Source organism: Biomphalaria glabrata, chromosome 5 (assembly GCF_947242115.1).
Source record: "Biomphalaria glabrata chromosome 5, xgBioGlab47.1, whole genome shotgun sequence".
In the NCBI taxonomy this organism is placed as follows: domain Eukaryota; kingdom Metazoa; phylum Mollusca; class Gastropoda; family Planorbidae; genus Biomphalaria; species Biomphalaria glabrata.
Window position 1 is genome coordinate 36,505,419 of NC_074715.1, and position 23,899 is coordinate 36,529,317.

Here is a 23,899-nt window from a genome sequence, read left to right on the forward strand (position 1 = left end):
ACTATAGGCAAGGCCGAGCACCCTAGGGAATCTTCTGTACCTCAGCGGCCTTGTGGGTCTCTGTTAAATGAATTTAGTTCTTGGGCACCTCAACGGGATCTTTTTTTGTTCTTTTCTATTGGCCTAATCGTCTTATCTTACGAGCACTGCGTTGAGAAGTGTTGCCTGGGTCTCATGGCTAGTGGAAATAGGCCCAGTCAACAGCACCAATCTTGTCATTGGAGCAGGTGAAGAAACAATTTCCCAACTGTGGTTTGATACCAACCCACAATGTTAGTGTAACATTAGTGTTAAGTACGCTGCACTAGTGGTCTGGTCATAAGATTCTGAATTGTTTTAATTTTGTCGCCCAGAGTGCTCCATGCCAGTTGAAAGCCTTCATGAAATCATCATAATTATGTGTTGTAATAAGTATTTTCAGCCCCTCAATATGTCCTGGTATAAAATGAAAGAAACATCTCACGTTTTGTTTTCTTCTGATTATATTTAGAGCTGCTAAGACATCCTACGTGTGTGTGTGTGTACACTAGAATTAAACACTTGCTACGCCCGTTGATTTTTTCCCAGGTCTATATATATATATTATGACAAGCACCCCCCCCCCCCACTCAATATGGTTGGAGCCCGCTTGTTCCTCTGATTGTTACGTCACATAGATTGCTGTTAAGTTTCATGTTTTCAACTTTGTACACTCAACTTTCACTAACGTTGTTTTCATTATTATCAGTGCACAACTCAAATTTAGATAACAACAAATAATAAAACAATACAATGCCTAAAACTAGATTCTTATGTAGCATAGATTTATTTACGTATGTATATTATGTATATGTATAATGGCTGTAATTATATATAAATATATAAATAGAATTATCTAACAGTAGTTCCAATGAACAACAAAGAATGAGAATAGTTTTGTTTAAATCCAGTCAACACAAAGAATGAGAATAGTTTTGTTTAAATCCAGTCAACAAAAAATCTAACACAATGATCATAAGGATGGTAAGTGCTTAGACCTTGTGTGTACATACCACTAGGTACAGGTTGATAGCATCATGGCTTATGCCTGGTGTTAAGTCAGAAGCTAGATAAAGTACTTTGCAACAGCATATAGACTAAGTCAAAACTAATTTTTTTTTTTGTTAAAAATACAAATAGAAGTACAAGAAAATAATATAATTTAAATTAATTGGGGTTGAACTTTTTTTTCTAAACAGCTATAACAATAAAGATGAAATCTAAACTTTAAAACATACTAAAATAATAAAAGTGACTTAATTTAGAATGACATGCTTTTATATTGATGTAGATCAATTTGAGAAAATGTTGTTGAGCCTACAGAAAGATGACAATTGAATGAGAAGATTGAGACATGAATCATAAAAACACATTTTGCATACTTTGGAATAAGTTGTATGTTTAACCAAAGACTAGTCAGGATTTGGCAAAGTTGATACACAATGCATCCAATTGTGTTAGGAATGGAAACATTTAAAGTATTCAAGAGAATGGTCAAACATACAATGAAACAAAAAAAAAAAAAAAAAAAAAAAAAAAAAAAAACTGAAATAAGTGCTTCAAGCACTAAAAAGTGAAATACAATGACATGATGGAAAACCTGCCTTTTTACACCAGACTTTGCATGAAATGTATTGTGAATATATTAAAGTTATAATAGATGGTTCTAAATTTAAAATAAAATAGTTTTATGAAGTGGACAAACATGTAACTTGAATATGCTGCATGTCAAATCAATTGTTTCTTTTTAATATTAGAAACAAAATTTATGTTTTAAATGTTTTATACAAAAACAAAAAAAAAAAGGAACAGAGTTTTAAAAATCCCACTACAGTTTATTACCAACTTTAATGTGTTGCTTGTCAAACAAGGTTTTCTGTCTCAGGTTCTATATATTATGTTCTAACACCTAATAGTAAAAAAAAACAAAGTTGTAGATTTATTTCATTACATTTGTACAAAGTTTTATACGAAAAAATGTTTAAACAATGATGTTAAACATATTGTTCTAATACCAATTTGAAAATTAAATAGTTGCAAAACAATTAGCAGCAAAGTGTTAAAAAATGAAATTAAGCCTCTGATAAATAATATATATATATATATTAAGAAATTAACCAACATTAATATAAAAAATTCTATTTTTAGATGCAAATATATTTATTTTCTATGTAGGGCCATTACATTAGTTGAAAAAAAATCCCCCACCCCCCTTGCTGTAATTATTTTTAATTTGTTGAGCTTTAATACAACTTAACAGCTTGTTCTACAGAACCATATACAAAACAACTGCGCTCATTATTTACAGAAAATTTCTTATAATGGATGGGGTTTATTGTAATCTCATGCACAACAGAAAAGCATTTACAATTGTTTCAATATCCCATTTTAATTATAGCCTACTGAAATACTTATTTTTGTAACAAACTAAGTTAAATTTTTTTCTTTGTAACAATCTAAGTTAAATATTATTCTTTTATTAAGCCCAGTATAACTTTCATTACTGGTTACCATGATAGCTATGTACCGCTAAAATCAATATTATTAATGATTGGACATGATTTGAATAGATTATATATGGTATGCTGTCAAAACCAACCAATGAGTTGTACCGGTACTTAACAAAAACTTTATTTGGCTCATTTTGCTGATTTGAATATTGATGTCAATTTAAAAAACAAACAATCCAGCAACCCCAAATTTATTATGATTGTGGCTATGAAGGAAAATGTGCCATTTAGCTTTAATATTATGGGTTTAAAACAACACTACCGGTAACAAAGGGTTTCCCAAACAAAATAATGCAGTTATAAATTATGCTCACATACAAATAAAACTAACAAATGTGAAAAGAAGGGGCTGTGTGTATGTGTGTAACTATTAACTGAGCAAATTAAATTGTATAAAAGTTGAAGAAATATCAAAACTGAAACCTAGAGGATATTAAAACAAAATGAAAGTAAAAACAACAGAAACAAATAATGTGTTGCAGTATCACAGAAACCTATATCAAAGTTAAAAACTCATAAACCAAAGGTGAAGTTTTGCACAAATGTTCACTTTCCTATACCATAAAAAAATATTTTAATTACAAAATAAAGAAATTATTTCACTAGCAACCTCTAGTAAATGAAACTAGATTTTCAGACAAAGTAATTGTCCATATTACAAGGAAATGAAACTTTTTTTTTTTTTTTTAGAAATAATGAAATCTGTAACTAATAAATGAAATGAATAAAAATAAACAACTGAAATACTAGTAATTAAAAAGGGGAAGTGAGAAATGTTTTAATTTCAATGTTTTAATATTGCTGCTTAGTCACAGTCAAGTTTGCATTTTTCTTGCATCAGATGGAAACTGTAAAGGAAAACATTGTCCAATTTTTAAAAATTTTCATTTCATTCAATACAAATTATTTCCTTTTAGTAGGCCTTTCATATTAGGACAGAAACATCTCATAAGCACAACATGGCAATACAATAACTTACAATCATCTAGAGCAGGACTGCACAAAATGAAATACAAAAGGCCTCCACCAAATCGGCTGTAGTTAAATGAAGTACTGCAATGCTGCAAAACAATCACACCACTTTGACCAGTGATTCCCAATCCTAGTTTTGTATCCAATGAAGTTAAAGGTTCTCAAAAAGGAGGGTAGATGTTGTAACCCAGTAGGTGGGAAACACTGACCGATTTAACCTTGAAGTAATAAAAATGTTCCACAAGTGCACTTGGAGTTTGAATATTGATTAAGTCGCATGCATAAAAAATAAAATTACAATTATTAAAAAAAACTTCCACTATTCAGCATGGCACATAGAATTGTATAAATATACACACAATAATATTTTGTAGTGGCTCGGCTTAATGTTATTTGTATGCACTTCAGCCTACAATGACAACTGCATACTTTAATGAACATTGAATTTACAATCATTAGTAATAATCATTGGCCTTACAACCAAAACAGAATATATTAAAACAACATAAACAAGGGACAGATCTAGCAAAGTTTCCAACTGAAAACTTCAATTTCAACACTTTGTAATTGGATTTTGTGCTACTGATTGTGTACTATGAAAATTGTTCTCTAAGCCATACTTTTAGCTCCTATAGAAACATGTAATGAATGTTTTGACTGTTTCTAAAACACTGGACTTGAACTTCTTTGATGTTACTTAGTGAATACCTCCGGCATGTCTTGTACAAGATTATTTGGTGTACAGCTTTCAAACAAAAGACCGATGTAACAAATATGAGCATTGTTACAGGTTTAGTGATGATATATTTTAAAGAAAGAAGTTTGGACACTGATAGGTACTTTGAGTGAAAGCATAACTAGTTGAGTTAGTTTCAAATTTCATCCTACAAGATGTTCTAGGTTCAATACACACAATTAATTCACACTAATAAGATGAATCCTATATATTAACCAGACTTTTTTCAAACAGCTACTTACTTCAAAGGAATCTAATTTATATAGGGATTAATTTATTACAGGGACTGCGTTTGCTTGTAAAACACACAAAAAAAGATCAAACTGATTAATGAGACTCAGCTATATCAAGACTGTTGAATGTATAGAAATGGAGAGAAACAAATCAGACCAAACAATATATCAATATTTAATACAACTGAATGTTACCAAATGTGATAGCTTCGTAACATGTTAACTCAGTGTTATGAGTACCACTGCATTAAGTATTCTGGTAAATACTGCAATGCTTGGATACACAACTATTAATGTATATACACACACACAAAATATGTAAAATATTTCTATACTATAAAAGAAGTTGTTTAAAAGAAATGTATATATTTATAATATGTTTTTATACTATATACAATTAAGACTAACAAAATGATTAAAACAACATAGGAGCATATGTGACTATTCACTATAACAAATTCATTGCTTCAATATAAATAAATAGCATACCAATCATTAGTTTGGCTTTTTAGTTTTAATGCCATAAAATAAAAAAAATCCTTTATTTTAACAATTAGGTTAAAGTGTAAGATCACGCTAAGAGAGAAGAGAAAATGATGATCTGGGTGTAATTATTTCAACTTCTGTTTTAGAAAAGTTTTAAAAATGTCAAGCTATCTACAATGATGACAGTTGCCACAAATGTTGGTTCAAACTAAGGCCACATGACCAAGACTTGTATTTGAATAAATTTGCCATTTTAAGGAGCAATCAAGGAGAATGAATGAGGGAAGATTACTTCAAGAGAATTAATTACGCCTTAACAATGCCTTAGAAATAAATCTGTCCAAGGAATTACTCATAGCCTAAAATGTTGCTGATGTTGGTTGATGCAATGAACACAGAGAATGGAGACGAAAATCTAGAATTTGGAGAGCCTGAGCAAAGATCACAGTGTTTCAAAGTCAGGGATGTATCGATATTTCTTTTAAGAACTCCAGTAAGAAAGTGTGATTCTGTGGTTGTAAACAAAATCCTGGTTTCTCTGCTCAAGCCTTATCAGCTGCCTTGACAATCATGCTATCTTTAAATATTTGTATTTATATATAATGTTTACATACTCACATATATATATGTGTATATATATATATATATATATATATATATATATATATATATATATATATATATATATATATATATATATATGCACAATGACCTAAAACAATTTGTTTCAGATTGTGTTATTAGACCCTCAACAATTACAATGGATAGAATGTTCAAAACATTCTTTTTCCTAAAAATTACAAATTAGAAAGTGACAAATAGTTTCCCATAATCATGTTTCTGAATAAATAAAAAGACAACACTTTAACATCAAAAGGGGGTTGTTTCATCTATCTACTCAGGATGGCAACAGCATTTCTTGCAAGCTCTTGGACACTTTCACAGTTTAGTTTTGCTTGCGTTATCGAACCATAGTGACTTTAGTAGTACGGGAGAGCGGCACTGATCTGAAAGGTAATACAAAATAAAGAAACTCATGAAACATTTTTCAAGAGTCTTAAATTATGAAATACTAATATAGACATACAAAAAGTATGGTGTTTAAGTGCATGCAAGCAAATATTTCACAACTGTTTAGGTAAGTAACGGGTAAGTTTAACAAAAGAACCAATCATTATTAAACACACCTATAATAATTAAAAGTCAAATATATATCTTTAAATATGTAATAACAACATCTCAACAGAGCAGAAATAGCAAATGTACAAAGAACTAAAAAATGAATGTAATGTAACTAAGACTTAACTTTTATTTTCATTCAAACATCAGTATCAGCTTGAACATAAATGACATAATGCATAGAAACTCTTTCATTTAGCTACATATGTTATTTCAAGATAATTTACAAGCTACAATGTTCGATGGGATGAAAGACTCAATAAAAATATGTTGCAGAATAGTTGCTATTTTAATAAATACTCCTGAGTCTACTGCTGATTATTTTGAAAACATCTCTCAGTTTTAATTTTTGAACAGCAGCACCTAAATTACATACGATTTATCTCAGATAGTGAAGGAATCTAACGTAAAATATTTAAGCCTTTAATATTTAACCAAAATATGCAAATATATATTCTACCAAATATAGACAGACAATGTAGACCACAACATATTAAGATCTAAAGAATTAAAATGAATAAACCAAAATTATAATAAACAAAAACATTGGAAATGTTTTGATGACTAATGTGTTCTCTGGTCACCAATAAAGCACTGACATACTGTAGTGATGTTTTCAGCCATTGCTATGATTTTATTTTCATAGCACGTTAGTTCTCATAGGGATGAAATATACTACTAAATAAAAATTACGCCTTATGTAGTATCTCATCCTGTGACAGGCCTGTCTACTTTTTGATGTTGTCCTCCCATCACTTTCACTTTCTTAGTCTCCCCCTGTTCCCTGAAGGAAGGTCTTAACATGCCCTGAGGACCTTGTCATATGGCCATAAAGTTTTAGTTTGAGTTTTCTGAATGTGGTCACCAGGTCATCATGTAGCCTAATTGCCAATGTGATTCTGTTCCAAATTTCATTTTTGTTATGTGGTCTTTGTATGTGATACCTAAGATTCTTCTATAGCAACTCAATTTCAATGCTAGGATCCTCTTCTATAGTTCTGCAGTTAGCCTCCAAGATTCACAAGCAGACAAGAATGTGGCTTTGACCATGGAGCTTATCAGTCTGATTAAGTTTTTTCCTTCCAAGTGCTGCTGTGGACTGTGCTATTGGTAATAATGTGTTTTGTTGTACTTTTCCATTGTTGCTCAGTGACCCATGCCATACTCTGTCAAAAGCTTTCTTGAAGTATTTAAGACATGGAAAAGATTCTGTTGGTGTTTAAGGTATTTCTTGCAGAGTATCGTGAGGTTTAGGATTTGTTCTGTTGTGCTGTGAAATTGTTTAAAATCCACTTGTTCTTCTTATATATTTTTTTCAACTATTGGTTTTAGCCAGTTTTTTAACAGGACTTTGCTGGGATGGCTTATGAGGCTGATGTTTTGGTAGTTTTGAGAGAGTTGTAAATTGCCTTTCTTTGGAAGATTGATGATGAGTGATTGGCTCCAGGATTTGGGCCTTTCTCCTGATTGCCAGATCTTGTTGCAAATCTTTAAAAGTGCATTTATCATGGTTTCTTCTCTAGCCTTTAGAGGTTCACTCATAATGTTTTCTACTCAGACTGATGTTCCCTATTTTCAGTGCTTTCACCTCTGATGCTACTTCTGAGAGAAGAATTGGATATTCCTTGATGTTGAAGAAGCTGCAGGGACTTTCAGTAACTTTGGATCTCCTGAAATGATAAAGTTGTGCAACATCTTTTTCCTCTGTTAAGCATCTATTGTTTTTGTCTTGTATTGTGTTAGTTCTTCCATGCTTTGAGGTAGAGAGGTCCTTTACCAGTACAAGTATTTAAAATAAACAGAAATGTGTCTTAGGGAATCTAGATATCATATACTGAAGATAAAACAGTCAGTATGTAAGGTGAGGTTCAACTATGTACAGACAAAGAATGTATGCATTATTTGTGGTTTGTATTAATCAAAAGAATATTTACAAACAAAACTTAAAAACCAATAACATATTTAGAAATACTTTGGACATAAAATAAGACAAATGATATTAAACAAAACTGTTTCAAGGTTGGTAGTTAATACAAAAATAACATTTTGTAAAGTTAAGGCTGTTGTTTTTTACCATCTAATTTTCTAATGCTTTTTTTTAACAATGTTTTATTGAAAGGCTTTATTGAAAGAGGATCAAGGGATGTAAATCAGCTTTAGTTGGGCTGCATGATAGAAAAGTTGATTTTATGTGAGAAGGGGTTCAACTCATACTTGTTAACTTACAAAACTTAGTGGAGTATAAAAACAGCAGCATAGCGGTGAAAAATTAAAGACACATTAATCTATTCAGAGAAGAATAATTTTGCAATCATATATATATATATATATATATAAATATAATATTAGAGAGAGATATGTTTTCTATAGGCTGTGTTCTTTAGAGACAAAAGGGTAAGAAAAAGTTAAGAAAAATGTTTGACTACATATTTGAAAAACCAAAGAAAAACATAGCTATGGATAAATTATTAAACTTTAGTTTTGAAGGTTTGAGTATCATGAAAGACTATAATAAACACTTTGTTTTGCACCCTACTGTCACAGCGTCTACCAGTGCTCTTTTTTTTCTACTCAAAAAACAGTGATGATGAATGATTGAAGATGACAGCAAGACGATATCGTTACACTAATGAATGGGTTGATAATGATCTCAGTCAGGAACTGCAGTGGAAAGGTTAACAAAACACTTAAAGATGAAAATGAACAGATGGAGTGAGTCTGGGGTTAGTTGTGGCATGTGCAGTCCAAGCCTGGCTAACTTACTGTGTGGTTGGAGCGTAAGTGATATTTGTAAGGCCAGGAAGAGTTGTTTGCTGTGAGATAATTGTTGTCAGCTGAAGATCCCATTAGACTAAAATGGTGACCTTGATCCCCTGCAGACTCCCCCAAGTAGCGAGCTGATGAAAGGCTGATGCAAGACAAGGGAGGAAACAAAAATTGAAGTAAGAGAAAACAAAATATATTCATGATCAAAAGTATGTGGTGCTCTAAGGAACCAATCAAAATGTTATGTAACTTAAAGCAACTAGGAACATTAGTTTCAGACACAATTATTTTTAAGAATAGAGCAAATTTAAAAAATAATCTTAAAAATATTACTGATATTTACTTTAAAATAACTAAAAAATAAAAATAAATATTTTGTAGATGTGAAGTCAATTATTAAAATATCAGAATATTGTATGTGTACAAAAATGTATAGAAATGGGTATAAAAAAGATAATTGATTAATAATAAGTTACAGATATCATATTACAAGATGAGTTAATAAAACAATGTTATTTATTACTAATGGAAAACAAAACAACAACACTATGGGTTGCAAAAGAAAAACAAAATGATTTTTAAGCCAAACAATAAATATCTCCCCAAAGCTCTATTCTGTTCATTTTTTAAAGCCAGAAACTAATTTTAAAAACAAATAAATTACAAAATTATGGAAACCATTAACAATTAAAATTACTAAAAAAAAATACTAATTGATTAATTATAAAAATAACAATTATTGACTGCAGCAACAAAAATTAAACACGACTAGAATGTCTTTTAGACCTTGACTCCTGGCTATCCATCTTCACTTGTTCGAAAATATAGATCTGGCTCATACATTTTTTCAAAAGGATATGATGGACTGGTCAATCTTTCAATTAAGATGAAAGAATTTACATTAATTTTATCAACTATTTGGTAGGAAAAAAAAGCTATTCGCTAATCTATGATTTCATATTATAATATGACAAACAATTGAACAAAAAAATCAATTCACAAAAATAAATTCAGAACAGAGAAATAAGAGTCAATAACTAATTGCAGGGAGAGAAACTAGAACCAATGTTCACTTGGCAACTTAGCTAACTTATACAGCAAATAATGACAGAGATCAACACCAAACTAGCTGAGCAGAAATAAATGTAAGAAACCCACAGAAAGGGCCAGATCAATTCAGTTCCAAAGATGTATGTCTACTTGGAATAAATAAATCTAGCAAGAACAAAGAAAGCAAAGCCAATCCTTGCATGCTGACCATATATACTGGATCTAAAGTTCAACAACTATCCCCCTCCTTTTCACCAACTTCAGTTCTAGAAAACTATTGGAAATAAAAAAAATGTATGACCCCTTTTAAAGTCATCTCCACTTTTACCCTACAATTTTGTTTCTTAGATTTTGTCATTTGTTTATATTAAATAAAATTAATTGACATATTATAACCCTTTTGTTCCCTATTGGTTCTATTCTCTTTGATACATTTACTAATACTTTTACTATTTCCTAATTGCTGGAAAAAAAAAATTCTGGCAAAAGAAAAAAAAATATGGCCTTGAAAAAAATTGAACAGGTGGTCTTGTGACTAATAGGGCTAACTAAATCCAAAGATATAACAAACCAATGTGGATTGGATAATAAATGTTTGGCATCTAATAAAAATATATGTTACTGAAAAAAAAGTTGCAGCACATATATACAGGAATTGTAAAATCAATCAATCAACTAAATTTTTGGGATGCCACAGATGACCTAAATGAAAAACTGAAATTATAAATAAAAGACTAAAATTATATGAACAAAATCAACAATTAGTTGCAACAGAGTGGCAGCTGGCCTACAGCTACTTGCTCATGAAAAACAAGCTAGAAAGTGTGGGATCATTTAAAGCTTGGGATCATTTAATACTATGGAGTCTAAAAGCACTAGTCTACTGCCTGAGTGTAGCTGTTCAATATACACTGGGTATACTGGAAGCATTGATTTTTGTTTGTAATAAAAACTTGAATCCTTCAATTAGTAATCTAATGAAATCCCTGGATCCTAAAATTTGGTTAAAGTAGTCTTTAGATCAAGTTTATATGGCAGGATAAATAAAAATACATTTCATGCCTTCCAAAAATATTTTCTCAACATAATTGAATCAATGGAAATTATCTGGGACAATTTTTAGTATAAAGTTTGTGTAAGCAGACAAATTAAATTAATTCAAAGTCTTGATAATTAAAGCACAACTGAGAAAAAAAATTGTGAACAAAAAGTTCAATTTATATTTAAAATAAATTGAACATATTTTGATTTCAGTTGGACAGAAGGAAATAGGGATATGAATCGGCAGCATGATATTATGCTGTCAGTATTAAATCAATCTCAGAAGCAATACATTTCTGACCAGATGATACATTATTTAATATCAAATAAGCAATACCAATATTACTCAAGTATTCAGCTACAAAACAGACAGTGTTAAAATGACAAAGAGGCACTGGTGAACTAAAAATTATGATGAGAAGGACAATTACGACCAAGTGAAAAACCAAAACAATAAAAACTCAAGGGCTTAGACACAGGTGGGCTCCATCAACAAAAAGACATTGACCCGTACCTGGCATTTAGATTCTTCCTTAAACTGTAAGCTTGTTTTCTGATCAAACGTGCAAGCCAATAACAATTATTAGTAATAACTACTAGATATGTATTTTTTTTTACATGTGTTAAACATTCAATTGTAATTTGGTAATAACAAAAAAACAAGTACAATAAAGAGGGAAATACCTAAATAGAGATAATTTGCACTGAAAATTTAAGATTATACTTAGAATCATTCATATTTTTCATGACAACATTGTGCTTAAAGCTTTCAGATCCTATACAGATTATTACTTGTTTTCATACCCCAAAAGTGAAGTCAAAACATAATTTAAAAAAAAAACATTCAAGGGATTCCAAAGTACTACTTACTAATCCACTTACACCATGTAATTTATGATTTAAAATGTATACAATGATCAAAATACATATATATATATGAGCAATCAAAATAAAAAGAGATAATAGGATTAGTTTTTTTAAAAGACAGCACAGACATTTTACTTTTACAATTTTACTTCTTTAAAAAAAATGTTATAAGTAGATAGACTATTATTTCATACTACAGCTAATGTGTTGTGTGATAATTAGATGAATTATTTAGCAGATAAAATAAAATGTAACAATTGACAATATCAACTATATTTATTTTTTTTAGAATTTTATTCTTTATCAGTCTGGATATTTATTTGATTATCAAGAATATAGTTTTTAATGTAATAATGAAAAGTAACTTGCATTAAAGAAATCTACAATATAAAAAAATAAAATGCAATGTTAAAAATTTGATTGAACTAAATAATATTAATTGTGCACATATGATAAAATTTTTAAAGTTAAAAAATTATATTAATAATAATTCTTTGCTTTATGGTATTCAAAATCGTTATTATGTTTAACAATGTTTAACTTAGAATTTTTAACTTTACTTGTACACCTAAAAAATAGTTTTCTTCAAATAGTTATTTTTAAAGATATTTAGTGAATTAAAAAGAAAAATTATTGAAAATAAAAAAAAATTATATTGGAATGTCAATTCTTTGAAAATTACCAACCTTTTCCCACTGGTCCCTGAAGTAGTTGATATATGCCTTGGGACATGTCTTTTACCAGTCACTGATGCAGTGCCTGTGTTACTCAGACTGTTAGCTGAGGAGTGGCTGTACACTTTGGAGGATTTTAAAGGAGATACTACACCCTGAGCACTTTTGCTGCTTATCTGCCGGGGTGGCTGAGTAGTGGAGCGCTTGTGGCTCTTTAAATCCTCAAAACTGTGAGGGAGGGTATAGCAGGAGGAAGTGGAAGGGCTGGATGAGTATTGTTATTGAAACATGAAAAGTAGAGAAGCATGAAGGAGGTGAACAATGAATGAAATTAATAAAACTGACTAATGTGAACAAACAAATGCAAGAAAATTTGAACATTTCGGGAAGAGAGGAATGAAAGCATGTCTTTGACAGTGATATTTAAAATCAGGAACTAAATGCATTTCTATGTATTCCCCCAGATGGATATAATTTTTTGAATACTTTGTTTCTCACCAAAGAAAAAACATTCTACATAAATGATAAGCCTAAATGTTAGCATCATTTCTAACAAGACGGACTAGACAAATCACACTACTATATTTTACTAAAACTTCACTGATTAAATATTTGACCCCACTAAAAAGGAAAACAATCCACACTATAGGTTCCTGTTAAAAATTGAATGTTCACACTGTATAGAACCAAATCTACTTACACAATGGCTCCAGTTGTTGCAGATCGTGAATGTTTACCTCTCAGCAGTTTGAGCTGATTTAATTTATCTCCCTGAGTTTCTCCACCAGAACTTCTTGTCACTGGACCAGAATGAAGCTGTACACAAACAATAGCTCGAGTTAAATGACATCAAAGTAGAATAAGAACTCTATTAGGATATTATAATGATGTGAACCAAAGTTAATACTATAGGCTTATAATGTTAATTATAATAATGCATACATTGTCATAGACACTGCAGTAACGATTCTCATTTTCAGCAGGGTCATCTATTCGCATATCATCAACACCTGACAGTAGTTTAGAAACTGAGCTTTGTCGCTCCCTTTTAGTAGTTTTAGTGTTTTGCTCCCTGAATCTGTCTCCTAAATTCCATAACCAGGTCTGTTTTCTGCAATAAGAACAACTAATCTACATCTAATTGAAAGAGATCAAACAATTTTACACAAGTTCTTATTTTAACAGCATAAAATGTGAAACCAAAACTAAATTCTGCACAATTTTTCAAACTTTGCAAAAGCTGCTGTTCATTCCTACAAAACAACATATGAAATCAATGACATGACCAATTATTAGCAAATTTTAAAACTTTTTATTACAACTGCTTTGGGTGGTCAATGTGTTTAGGTATTTTCAGAAGATAAATCTGATAATCCAGTATCCAATGGTATGCCAGAGGTGTTAAGGTGGAGAAATAACAGAATTCTTTTTTATCAAATGAAATAATTGAATTCTAGAATAAGCAATCATGAAAATATCAAACAAACACTACATATTAAACAATAATACACATAAGTAGACTTGACATGAAGCTTGAAACATATGGTGTGGACCTTGATAAAAGCTTGTCTTTTCTATTTGTCTAAGACAAATAAAAAAAAAATGAATTGTAAATCTAGATTGCATTGATTCAACTGTAGATAATATTTTAGTACTTTTGATTGATAGATCTAATGATTATTAGTATTTTAACTAAAAATGAAATAATTTTCCCTCCTTTGCTTACTAGGATGCCAGTTATAAATACCAATCTAATCAGTGACTCATCATTAGTTCTTAATTGTTTTATCCCTATTATTGCTTGATAAAGTTATAAGTAGTCTAATAGACTGTGTCTGTTTCAACAGTTATGCAGAGTAGAAAATCTAGGTCTCAGTGCTAAAACTGTCATCCAGTTTAAATTAGTTAATGTCATAATATTTTGATTATAATTTGAATCTTACATTTAAATGCAAAAATGTTTTCATTTTTACATTCTCCGTTTATTTAAACCTTATATTTTAATACAGCATCATGTGTACTTATTTAGTAGTATATTAATAATTTTTTATAGCCTTATACTGGGTATTTTTTTTAAATAACAAAAAAACAAACAGCAGTCAATGATTCACTATGATTTTTTTAAAACCAGAAATAGAAGTGATTAAGTTAAAGTCAAACCAAAGGAGTTAGCATTATTGTTAATTTTAATTTTCATTTTCATGAGACCAACGTCAAGTTTTTCTATTTCAAAAATGAAGCCTTTTTATACACCAAAGGAAAAGGCATTTGGACTTCATACGGATTTTGTTTTTTTTTGCTGCAATAAATGCATTGATTAAGAGATTATCTGTATTGAATAAAAAAAATTCTAAATCAGATTTATTGCTACAGATTTGGCCCATGAATCTCTTATAAAAGTTATGAAGAATTGAAGTACACTTCTTTGTGTAAACTTTATTATTTTGTTCAAATATAATTTTTTAAAATTTTAGGTTAAAATCTTAAATTGAAAAAACTCCAATAGAATTATGACTTTAACATACATAATTTAGAGCTTAATGAAAAAAAAAAAGGTTCTCTTACTCTTCAAGAAAGTTTTGCTGCGGTCCTATAACAGAACCAGGACGACAAATTCTACACCAAGCAATGGCTTCAGATGCTGTAAACTTGTAATGTTTTATGAGGTAGCAAGCTATTAATGTTCCCGTTCTTCCTAGGCCAGCTGGAAAAAATTTACCAGGTTTTTATTTTTGACTGTTAAATTCTTCAAAGCAATTTTAATACATGTATAAAGAATCTATGCTGTAAATAAGAAATTGTATAACAATTATTGCCTATATCTTTTTTTTTTTAAACCTAATTCTCTTACTTTCACTTAAAAAAATAAATTCTAATACTATTGAAAGTATGTAGTGTCTTAATAGTAATTTTAAAATAAAGTTAAGATTTGTTAAGACTTTATTCTTTCTATTTATTTTTACTCAGTATCTCTTATATATGCTAGCAGTACACACCGGCTACATTGCTGCCAGAATACCCCCTTCTTTTTTTGAATTGTAATAAATGGGCCACATTTCAACGATCAACCTAACATAATTTTTTAGCCTATGAATCAGTGTATCTGTTACAATGAAATATTACGATTCGCTCTCTATTTCCTTTTCAGTCTGTCTGTCTGTCTCTCTTTCTCTCACTTCAAGCCTCATTTTGTTTTTTAATTAGCTGTGCATCGTAATTTCTCAGACATAGACTTTTGACTTGATTTGGACAGACTTGCTCCAAAATGCACCCCCTGACACATACTCATATGACTTTTCTTCAGCTTTTCCGTTCAATTCCTATATATTATACTAGTCGAACGGTGGCGTAGCATATGCCGCTATTTTGCAGTGTTGGCCATAGGCCACTGCAACCTATGCGACTGCAGTGGGCCCAGCACTTTCATAGGACCTGCGCTAATTCTAGGTGGAACTTATTAAATTAAACCATTTTATAACTTATAATAAAATTTCCTGCGGCTGCCTGATTTACCAGGAGCTCCTGAAATTGCAAAATATACGAAAAAGTCATGGAAATATCAGGAAATTATTTAAAAATTTTTGAAAACTCATACAAATCTCATGAAATACATAGACAAAATTTGTCATTTTGGGGTGTCATTCAATATGGAAAATGCCAATCCTATGCGCGATAAAAAAAACCCAGCATTATCCCGTAATTTTGTAATCTGGTGAAAGAAGCTACTCGTGCCTCAAACTAATGAAGAATTACTTGAGGTCAACAATTCTCAAAGATAAATTGAAACATTTGGTAATTCTTGCTATTGAGCGTGATCTATGTAGGAAACAGAATTCTTATGATATACTGTATGACTTCGCTACATGCAAGGCTCGTGTAGTAATTCTGTGCGTAGTAAAGAATGAATAAACTGCAAAGACGAATGTATTTTCTAATACAAAACTCTTAAATTTCACTTATTATCCGTATCCCTACCCGAACTTGGCCATGCAAAATCCGTTTCGCATAAAGCCACACAACGGTTAAGTCTGGCCATGCTATTAAGTGATGGGTGAATATAGAGTAGATTACTTGTTCCCCCAATCTTTTTTTCGCCACTAAAGCTACGTGGGGTAGAAATAAAAAAAGAGTGATCTTTCCATGACTTCTTGGTCACAACGGTTAAGTTCGGCCCTGCTATTATGTGACAGGTGAATACTACTTGTTCCCCCCCCTCTTTTTTTTTTTTTTTCATAGGGTAACTCTAGTCCAACTTGCAGAAATAAAAGAGTGATCTTTCCTTTACTTCTTGTCCAAACTCTTAAGCCATGAGGAGAATTATTTATATTATATCTTGCTGTGACCGCCTCCCCCCCCCCTTTTTTTGCAACCTTTAATCTTAATGCAAGCAATGTATGGTATTTGAAACATTTCTTCCTACCATCAGTTTCAGGCTTAGAGAAAAAAATACATTTTACAAAGGCCCCAGCTGAATAAAACATTCCGGTTTAGCTTTATTTATTGTAATCGTTTATCTCACCCCTTTTGAATGTAGTGAAAAGACAACAGATCTAGATTTATCGTTGTAATGCTATCAAGATTTAGTTGTTTTTTTTACAGTGTTCCTAGGAAACATTACTTCTCTCTCTCTCTCTCGAAACAAAAGAAAAAGACCCAGATTTATCTTACTAATGCTACTAGCATTGTTTTTTTTTTTTTTTAATTAGACTACATCTAAAGGAAAGTGGAAATGACGTAAGGCATATTAAAAATAAGAAGACTTAGGGAAAAAGAAAAAAAAATTGCTTTAAAAATATGGAATTTGAGACATATTTCTATTTATGCTTTCAATTTAGACTGCTGCCTTTTGGGTAAATACTGAAAATAAAATACAAAGATTAATAGAGCTTGCAGTTTTTCGCTAATAGCGGTAGTCAAGTTGCGAATCTGCCAAAAACGGTTCTTAGTGAGAACCTAGGAGGGAAAAAGGAACCTGTGTAGGTTATTTGAAACAGAGTCAATAAAATATTTCAATTCTCCCATTTAGTGGGACTAACTATTTTAACAAAAGTGGAAATGAAAAGGGAGAAAGGGGGGGGGGGGGGGTGTTACAAATCAAAATAAAAATATATAACTAGGAACATATCAACAGACATAACAGGTTTTTAAGGTTAATATCTCATAAAGGACAACCTAGTAAATTATTTAATTTAGTTTTTAATAAAATTTAAAAAAAAAATAATTTTACATATTAAAAAGGAGGGATAACTTTTACCTTTACAATGTACTGCTACTGCTCCTTCTGTGTTTTCTGATAACTCTAAAAAAGCCTTAACAATAGATTCACTTGGGACACTGCCATCAATAAAGAAGAGATCATGATGTTCAAATCCACCATCAATAAACCGCCTGGCATCATAGATTTTTTTATTCAATCTGACGATTGCTGTGACATTGTGTTTTCTAAAGTACGGGAAGTAGGACTCTGGGGCATGAAGAGGGTAACCTAAACAGATTTCAAAAAGCAACAACTAAACTTTAAGCTCTAGTTGACAATTGAAAATGTATCAGTTAAATAAAAGTTCACATAAAAGAGATTCAATCAAAATGTTTTTCTTACTATAATTATAGAAAATCAAATAAGGAAAGTCTTAAAAACACAATTTACAGAGTATAAAGTAAAACCAGATTTATGTATTGTGTTCTCATTAACCAATTTTCAAAATCTCTGCCTCTTACCTAAAGACATGTGGAGAGTTGAGACAGCTTAATGCAAATAATTCAATACCTTACATAAAATGATTTTTTTCCAGTGATCATTCTAGGAAGAATTTCAAACTAATAATTACAACAACAAATTCAGAGTATTGATGGACAATTATTCATTTCAATGAAAGTGTTATTTATTAACAATTTTGTATTAGAAAAAAACAAACATATCTACTGCTACTGTATGTATTCTATGCATATTAAAAAAGAAAATTGATATGCATACCATTTTCTACTTTTGACTTTGGGTGTGGACCACAAAAAGCAAGAAATTTGTTAGGCAAAATCCAGTTTAAATCACCATTCTCCACTTTCTGGTAAAAGAAAATTATCAGCTTACTTTCAGAATTCCTTAATGAAACATAGCAATTACAGACTATTTGTGAAAAAGGAATAATATAATTTCCCTTTAATGACATGACAAATATGAAAGAAACTTATAAGAGTTCTAAAATTGTAAAAAAGAAAACAACAACATAGTAAAACATTTGATCACCTTACCTCGTAATGCTCATACTCATCAACATCAAATGTTTCGAAATTGAAAAAGCCATTAGCAAGTGCCTTATAAAAGAGAAATGACATGAGCATCAATATAAGACAGACCAATTTTTCATGGGTATACAATTTTTTATAAGATAATTGAGTAACTGAATGGACATAAAATCTAATTAAATTTAAAACAAAAATTACTTTATTTAAACCATGCAAACAGTCCAAGAGAGTAAGATTGTAAGAACATGGTCCAAAGGAAGCATCTCTGAAAAGAGAAATTGTTGTGTTTTAGTTTTCAATGCTAAAAGAAAATATTCTTTTTAGTAATAGTAGTAAGTAATGCAAAAAATGAAGCAGTACAACTTTACCTGAATGGTAAAAAAGGAGGGTTGGAACCTGCTACAAGAGGTCTGTAAGCTTCTTCTGGAGTTTTCTTTAAATAAATTATCTGAAATTATAATTAATGGATTTAAAAACTAATTTACTTATTGTTAACTAACAAAGTTTTTTTCATATCTTTATTAAAGGATTCAAGCAAAGGATACCCAATATTCCTACAAGGAAGCAATCCAAAAACATTTCCATCAACTACCATACCTTTACCCTTATGTTCATATAAAAAAATATGTATATATATAATATAAAGCAGAAAGTGTGTGCATATATGTTTTCTTATGTTATGTTGTTATGTAATGTAATGTATGTATGTATGTATATCCCAAATGAAAATCAAAACCACTAGACCAATTATGATAAAACTTGACATAAATGTTCCTTGGATTCTAACTGGAAAACTAGTAAATGTAAAGTAGCCCTAAAAGAAACTGAAGACCCTAAAAAAAAAGTAGCTCACTCTATAAAAGTAATACAATTTCATGGATGTAATCATATAGCCATGTTTATATGAGACAAGACCGAAAGGTCATGCATGCACAGAGCAGAAAATCTTTTGAGGCTAAATTTAGATCTAGATCTAATTCTTAGATGATAGATCTACTCTTTGCAAAGATAGTTTTTTACTTAAACACATGAACATACAAAAAATAATCCAATCATTTCATTAATAAAATTAACCTTAAAAGATGTGTTTCAAAAGCATTTTTATATAAATTGGTTTCTTAAAGCTGCAACTTCATCTGTCCTGACATACTTTTAACTCTTTCAGTGCGAAGTTACTCTCAGCGAGTAACTTGGTTTATAATATTTATTTAACTTCTTTTTTTATGTTAAACTTTTATATTTCTCTCTTTTTTTTTATTTTCCGGATATGGGAGCGATTGTTCTTTGTTCTGGTAGTAAATTTGATGCAGTACCACAAGTTTTGTTTTAACAAAAGACAGCATTATGTTAATGGTTCCTCTTTTTTAGTTTATTAACCGAAAAATGTAAATAATACAATTTCTTAGTGCTTTTTTTCATCTTTTAAGAAATCTGAAGTGATTAAATGTGTTTAGTATTGTGATTTTCAATATTTATGGATTAAATTATTAATTAAAAGGTTAAATCTTTCAGTGTATCGATTTTTTTAACGAATTTTAAAAATTTCTTTTTCCGTACTCAGTTTAAAATTAATGAAAAAAAAAAAATTTTCTTGAATAATTAATTCTACTTATTTTTATTTTGTAGCTCATTCATTTTCCTTTAAAATAAAATCAAATATGTTAGATTATTTAATAAAATAAAAAAGTTATGTAAGTTTTAGTAACTCTATCCCATGTGAAAATTTGCGTTAAATCCAGAAAATTCCATTTTTTTTTATCAAAATAATTCGCACTGAAAGAGTTCATACCCATGATGATATAACACGCTTCTTACATTCAACACTACCAAAAGTTCACACATGCGGAGCAAGAACATCTTGAGGAGGCTAAATTTAATTTACTTTTACACATGTCCATTCATTTCATTATTTAATCAAATTAACCTTCAAATTAATGTTTCAAAAGCACTTTTACATGAATTCGTTCGATATAGCTGCGAAATGTAGCCGTCTTGACATACATTTTAATAGCTCAATTCATATGTCACACCTTACATACGCAGTGTAAAGGAACTATGCTTTGGTATGGTAAAATGAGGCTTTATATGGGGGATATTAAATATACTAACATAAAATACTTAATAAGCTTGTTGTGCCCTTCAATTAACTCTTAAACTTATAGATCAAGAATGTATGTATATATGTATATATATGTGTGTGTGTATATATATATATATATATATATATATATTTAATATATATATATTATATGCACATAAAATATTGCAGAAATTTGTTTTGTCAACCTACAGCATATGATGATATCATAAATGCAGCATTTGCTCGTTTCCGTGCATCAAAGCTGGTATAATGCACAATCCGTTTTTTCCCCAGTGAAAAAGATTTCAACTTTTTGTTTACTTTACAACAATAACGATACAGCAACCCCAGATTCACAGGCCCAAAATCTGCATAGAAACTGTCAAGAGACAAAATATGAATTTAGTTATATAAAAAAAAATACAGAGATAACTAGATCTACATTAAAACTAAAAATTCATTAACATTTTTTTTTTTAAATTACAGGATTTTTAATTTTTTTTTTGGGGGGGGGGGGGGGGATAAATAAATATAAATCAAATGCAAACTTACTTTTCATATACAAGCTCCTCGTCAACACAGAAATAATGTGTGCGTGCAGTTGACTTTGGTTTTGTCCTCAAAGAAGCAAAATATAGTCGATCTACAAGAATATATAAATATAAGTGTGCTTGGTATTATATGTACACATTTACACACTTAAGCACATACCACAGTAGAATTATTGATCAACATTTTACATATTAGATATTATTTATTTTAATAAACATACACACACACATAGCAAAAGATCATTCAAACTACCAGTGTTCCAGACCAAGAGTCCAAGTGCATTACTAGTAATACTAGTACTAGTTTAGATAGATCTTGATTTAAAGATCAGATAATCTAGAACTAGCATTTAGATCGAGATACTACCTAGAGATTATTCTAAATGGCATAGATCTAGACCTGTTCATTGTCCTGGGTTCAAACCCTGCCCGCTTCCATCCCCAATTGTTTTGTGGGAGGTTTGGACTAGGAAGTAAATTAACTCTGAAGAACATCGGAAAAATGTAAAACATTTTTACAAACAGATCTATATATACTATAAAGTATTACTATAAAGACTAGATCTATAGGAAATACTAGAATACTAAGAATAGGACAGGTTTAGATTTTTAGATCTCTAGGTCTAGAGTCTAGAAAAATCTAGATAGATCCAGTATAATCACTACTCTAGATCTAGAATAAATAATAGATTATAATATCTAATTCTAAACTTCTAATAAGTTCTAAAGATAATCTTTAATTCTACATTAATACTAGATCTATATTAGTATATTATAGATCTAGTAACTAGTATATTATATACTAGATATCTATATTATTCTATATATGCACTATATGAGGAATATATGAATATAGACTAGACTTACTTATAGCCCCTACTCTAGTATAGAATCGAGTATAATATGTCTAATACTAGTAATACTATTACTAATAAAATTACTAGATTTAACTAGATTCTAATACTGAAATAGTTAAATAAGAATAAGTGAAATAAGTGTAGATTATATCATTATATTTTATTATAGATTCTAGATCTAGATCTAGAATCTAGATCTAGAATCTAAAAAATCTATTTCTAGGTTTTTATTATTAAATTTTATCATCATTTCATGGTGTACCTTTGATAAACTCAGAGGCACATCCAATTATTTCATTTTCCTCTGTTGCCATCATTTCCCTCTTTTAAAATGGGAAATTATGTTCAAACAGATCTAACTAGTGTAACCTGTGTTAGAATATCGGTCAACCCTTTTCAAAATCCTTCCGAATTATCTCCGTATTTGGTTTTGTTGACGTTCTGACAGCTTGACACCAAAAGTTTCGGTCAGACAATCTGACTTGCGTTACTTAGGGTTGAGAGTAATTTACAATAATGCCGTTTATTTTTAAATTAAGAAACGTTTAAGTGGTACCAAATAATTTGGATATACACGATAAAGTAAATAAACAAAAAGGAAATTCCGATCGTCAGGGATACAGATACAAGACAGCCATGTTTGAACTGGAGGAAATAGACTCAGACAAGTCATGTGACAGTTTCAAGCCAAGTAGAAGAGCTGTAACAACTCGTCTCCATGACAATTTGAATTATAACCAATCAAGTTTTGTCTTGCTTGAGCGTTTGAGTGGAATGTAAACTTTAGTTTATGAAGGATTGGACTATTTCTATTTTAGTATTTATCGATTTGTTTTGCTACATCATGACATCTTTGCTACATCTTATTCTTATCTAGGTTAATGTAGCTAGGTTGTTTTTTTAAAAAATTCATTTAGCCTTTCAATGCATGCAAATTATTATTTTTTTACCAACTAGTCTAGATCTAATACAATTGTTAAATGGTTAATGCTTTCAATGTACCACCTATTTCTGTTGCATTGTTACGATTGTAATTTTTTACACCGCAAGAAGAGTATGAATATGATTGCTCGAGATCGTTGATTTAACGAATTCTTATGTAATTCATGCTATAACGAAGATCTATGGCATTGCATACGTCAGAGAATGTATCGTATCATTTATTACATGTATCGATCCATCCATTCCAGTGGCGCTACAGCACATCTCTCATTTCTGATCTATCCTGTGCTTTACTGTTACGTCTCCATACCCGGACTTTAAGCTGTTTTAGATCTGCCTCTACGCCATCAAGCTACCGTACTCGCTGTCTGCCTTTGGGCGCCTGCCTTTTGATTTTTGCTCATTACATCTAGGCTATATATGATATATTATCGCATGTCGAATTATCATATGACAGCCTGTACAAGTAACGATTTTCCTAGAAATGAATGAATCAGTCTGTCAAACAGGGGCGGACTGGCTATTTGGGCAAATGCCCGGTGGGCTGGTACCTAAATGGGCTGGTAGGGCCACCTAAAGGGCCGAATGGATCCCACTATGTATTAAATTGTCAAATGTTTTATAATATGCTATTGTAAAAGCTGCCTTCTGAACATCGTATTAAAAGAAATCTCTCTACAGTGTAAAGCTAATT

The 23,899-nt window shown here is 30.4% G+C and overlaps 1 protein-coding gene across 9 annotated transcripts; it reads right to left on the bottom strand.

Annotated features, from left to right (window-relative positions):
- Positions 1-782: 782 nt before the first annotated feature.
- Positions 783-22,935, bottom strand: LOC106060078 (dual specificity protein phosphatase CDC14A-like). 9 transcript variants are annotated; one of them, XM_013217849.2, is made up of 15 exons: positions 22,526-22,935; positions 21,408-21,498; positions 21,066-21,234; positions 19,144-19,223; positions 18,974-19,040; positions 18,782-18,844; positions 18,507-18,594; positions 17,787-18,017; positions 15,098-15,236; positions 13,475-13,643; positions 13,233-13,348; positions 12,545-12,796; positions 11,506-11,544; positions 8,898-9,042; positions 783-5,962 (listed from the first exon to the last, which is right to left on the bottom strand). In XM_013217849.2, exons 1-15 carry the CDS (start codon positions 22,578-22,580, stop codon positions 5,936-5,938), a joined length of 1,731 nt encoding a protein of 576 aa, XP_013073303.2. In that variant the 5' UTR covers positions 22,581-22,935; the 3' UTR covers positions 783-5,935. The 9 variants fall into 9 exon arrangements, with proteins under 9 accessions (XP_013073303.2, XP_055885042.1, XP_055885039.1 ...); XM_056029067.1 differs by lacking the exon at positions 8,898-9,042 and adding an exon at positions 9,687-9,774; XM_056029064.1 differs by having other exon boundaries at positions 12,545-12,760; positions 22,526-22,934.
- Between the last annotated feature and the right edge of the window lie 964 nt (positions 22,936-23,899).

Coding starts and splice junctions, on each gene's coding strand:
- LOC106060078 (XM_013217849.2), bottom strand. CDS start 22,580: ATGATGGCAACAGAGGAAAATGAAATAATTGGATGTGCCTCTGAGTTT. Junction 13,644..15,097: donor CAGCAAAACTTTCTTGAAGA/GTAAGAGAACCT, acceptor TTCTTATTGCAG/AAAACAGACCTGGTTATGGA. Junction 9,043..11,505: donor AGGAAGAATCTAAATGCCAG/GTACGGGTCAAT, acceptor GTCTTGCATCAG/CCTTTCATCAGCTCGCTACT.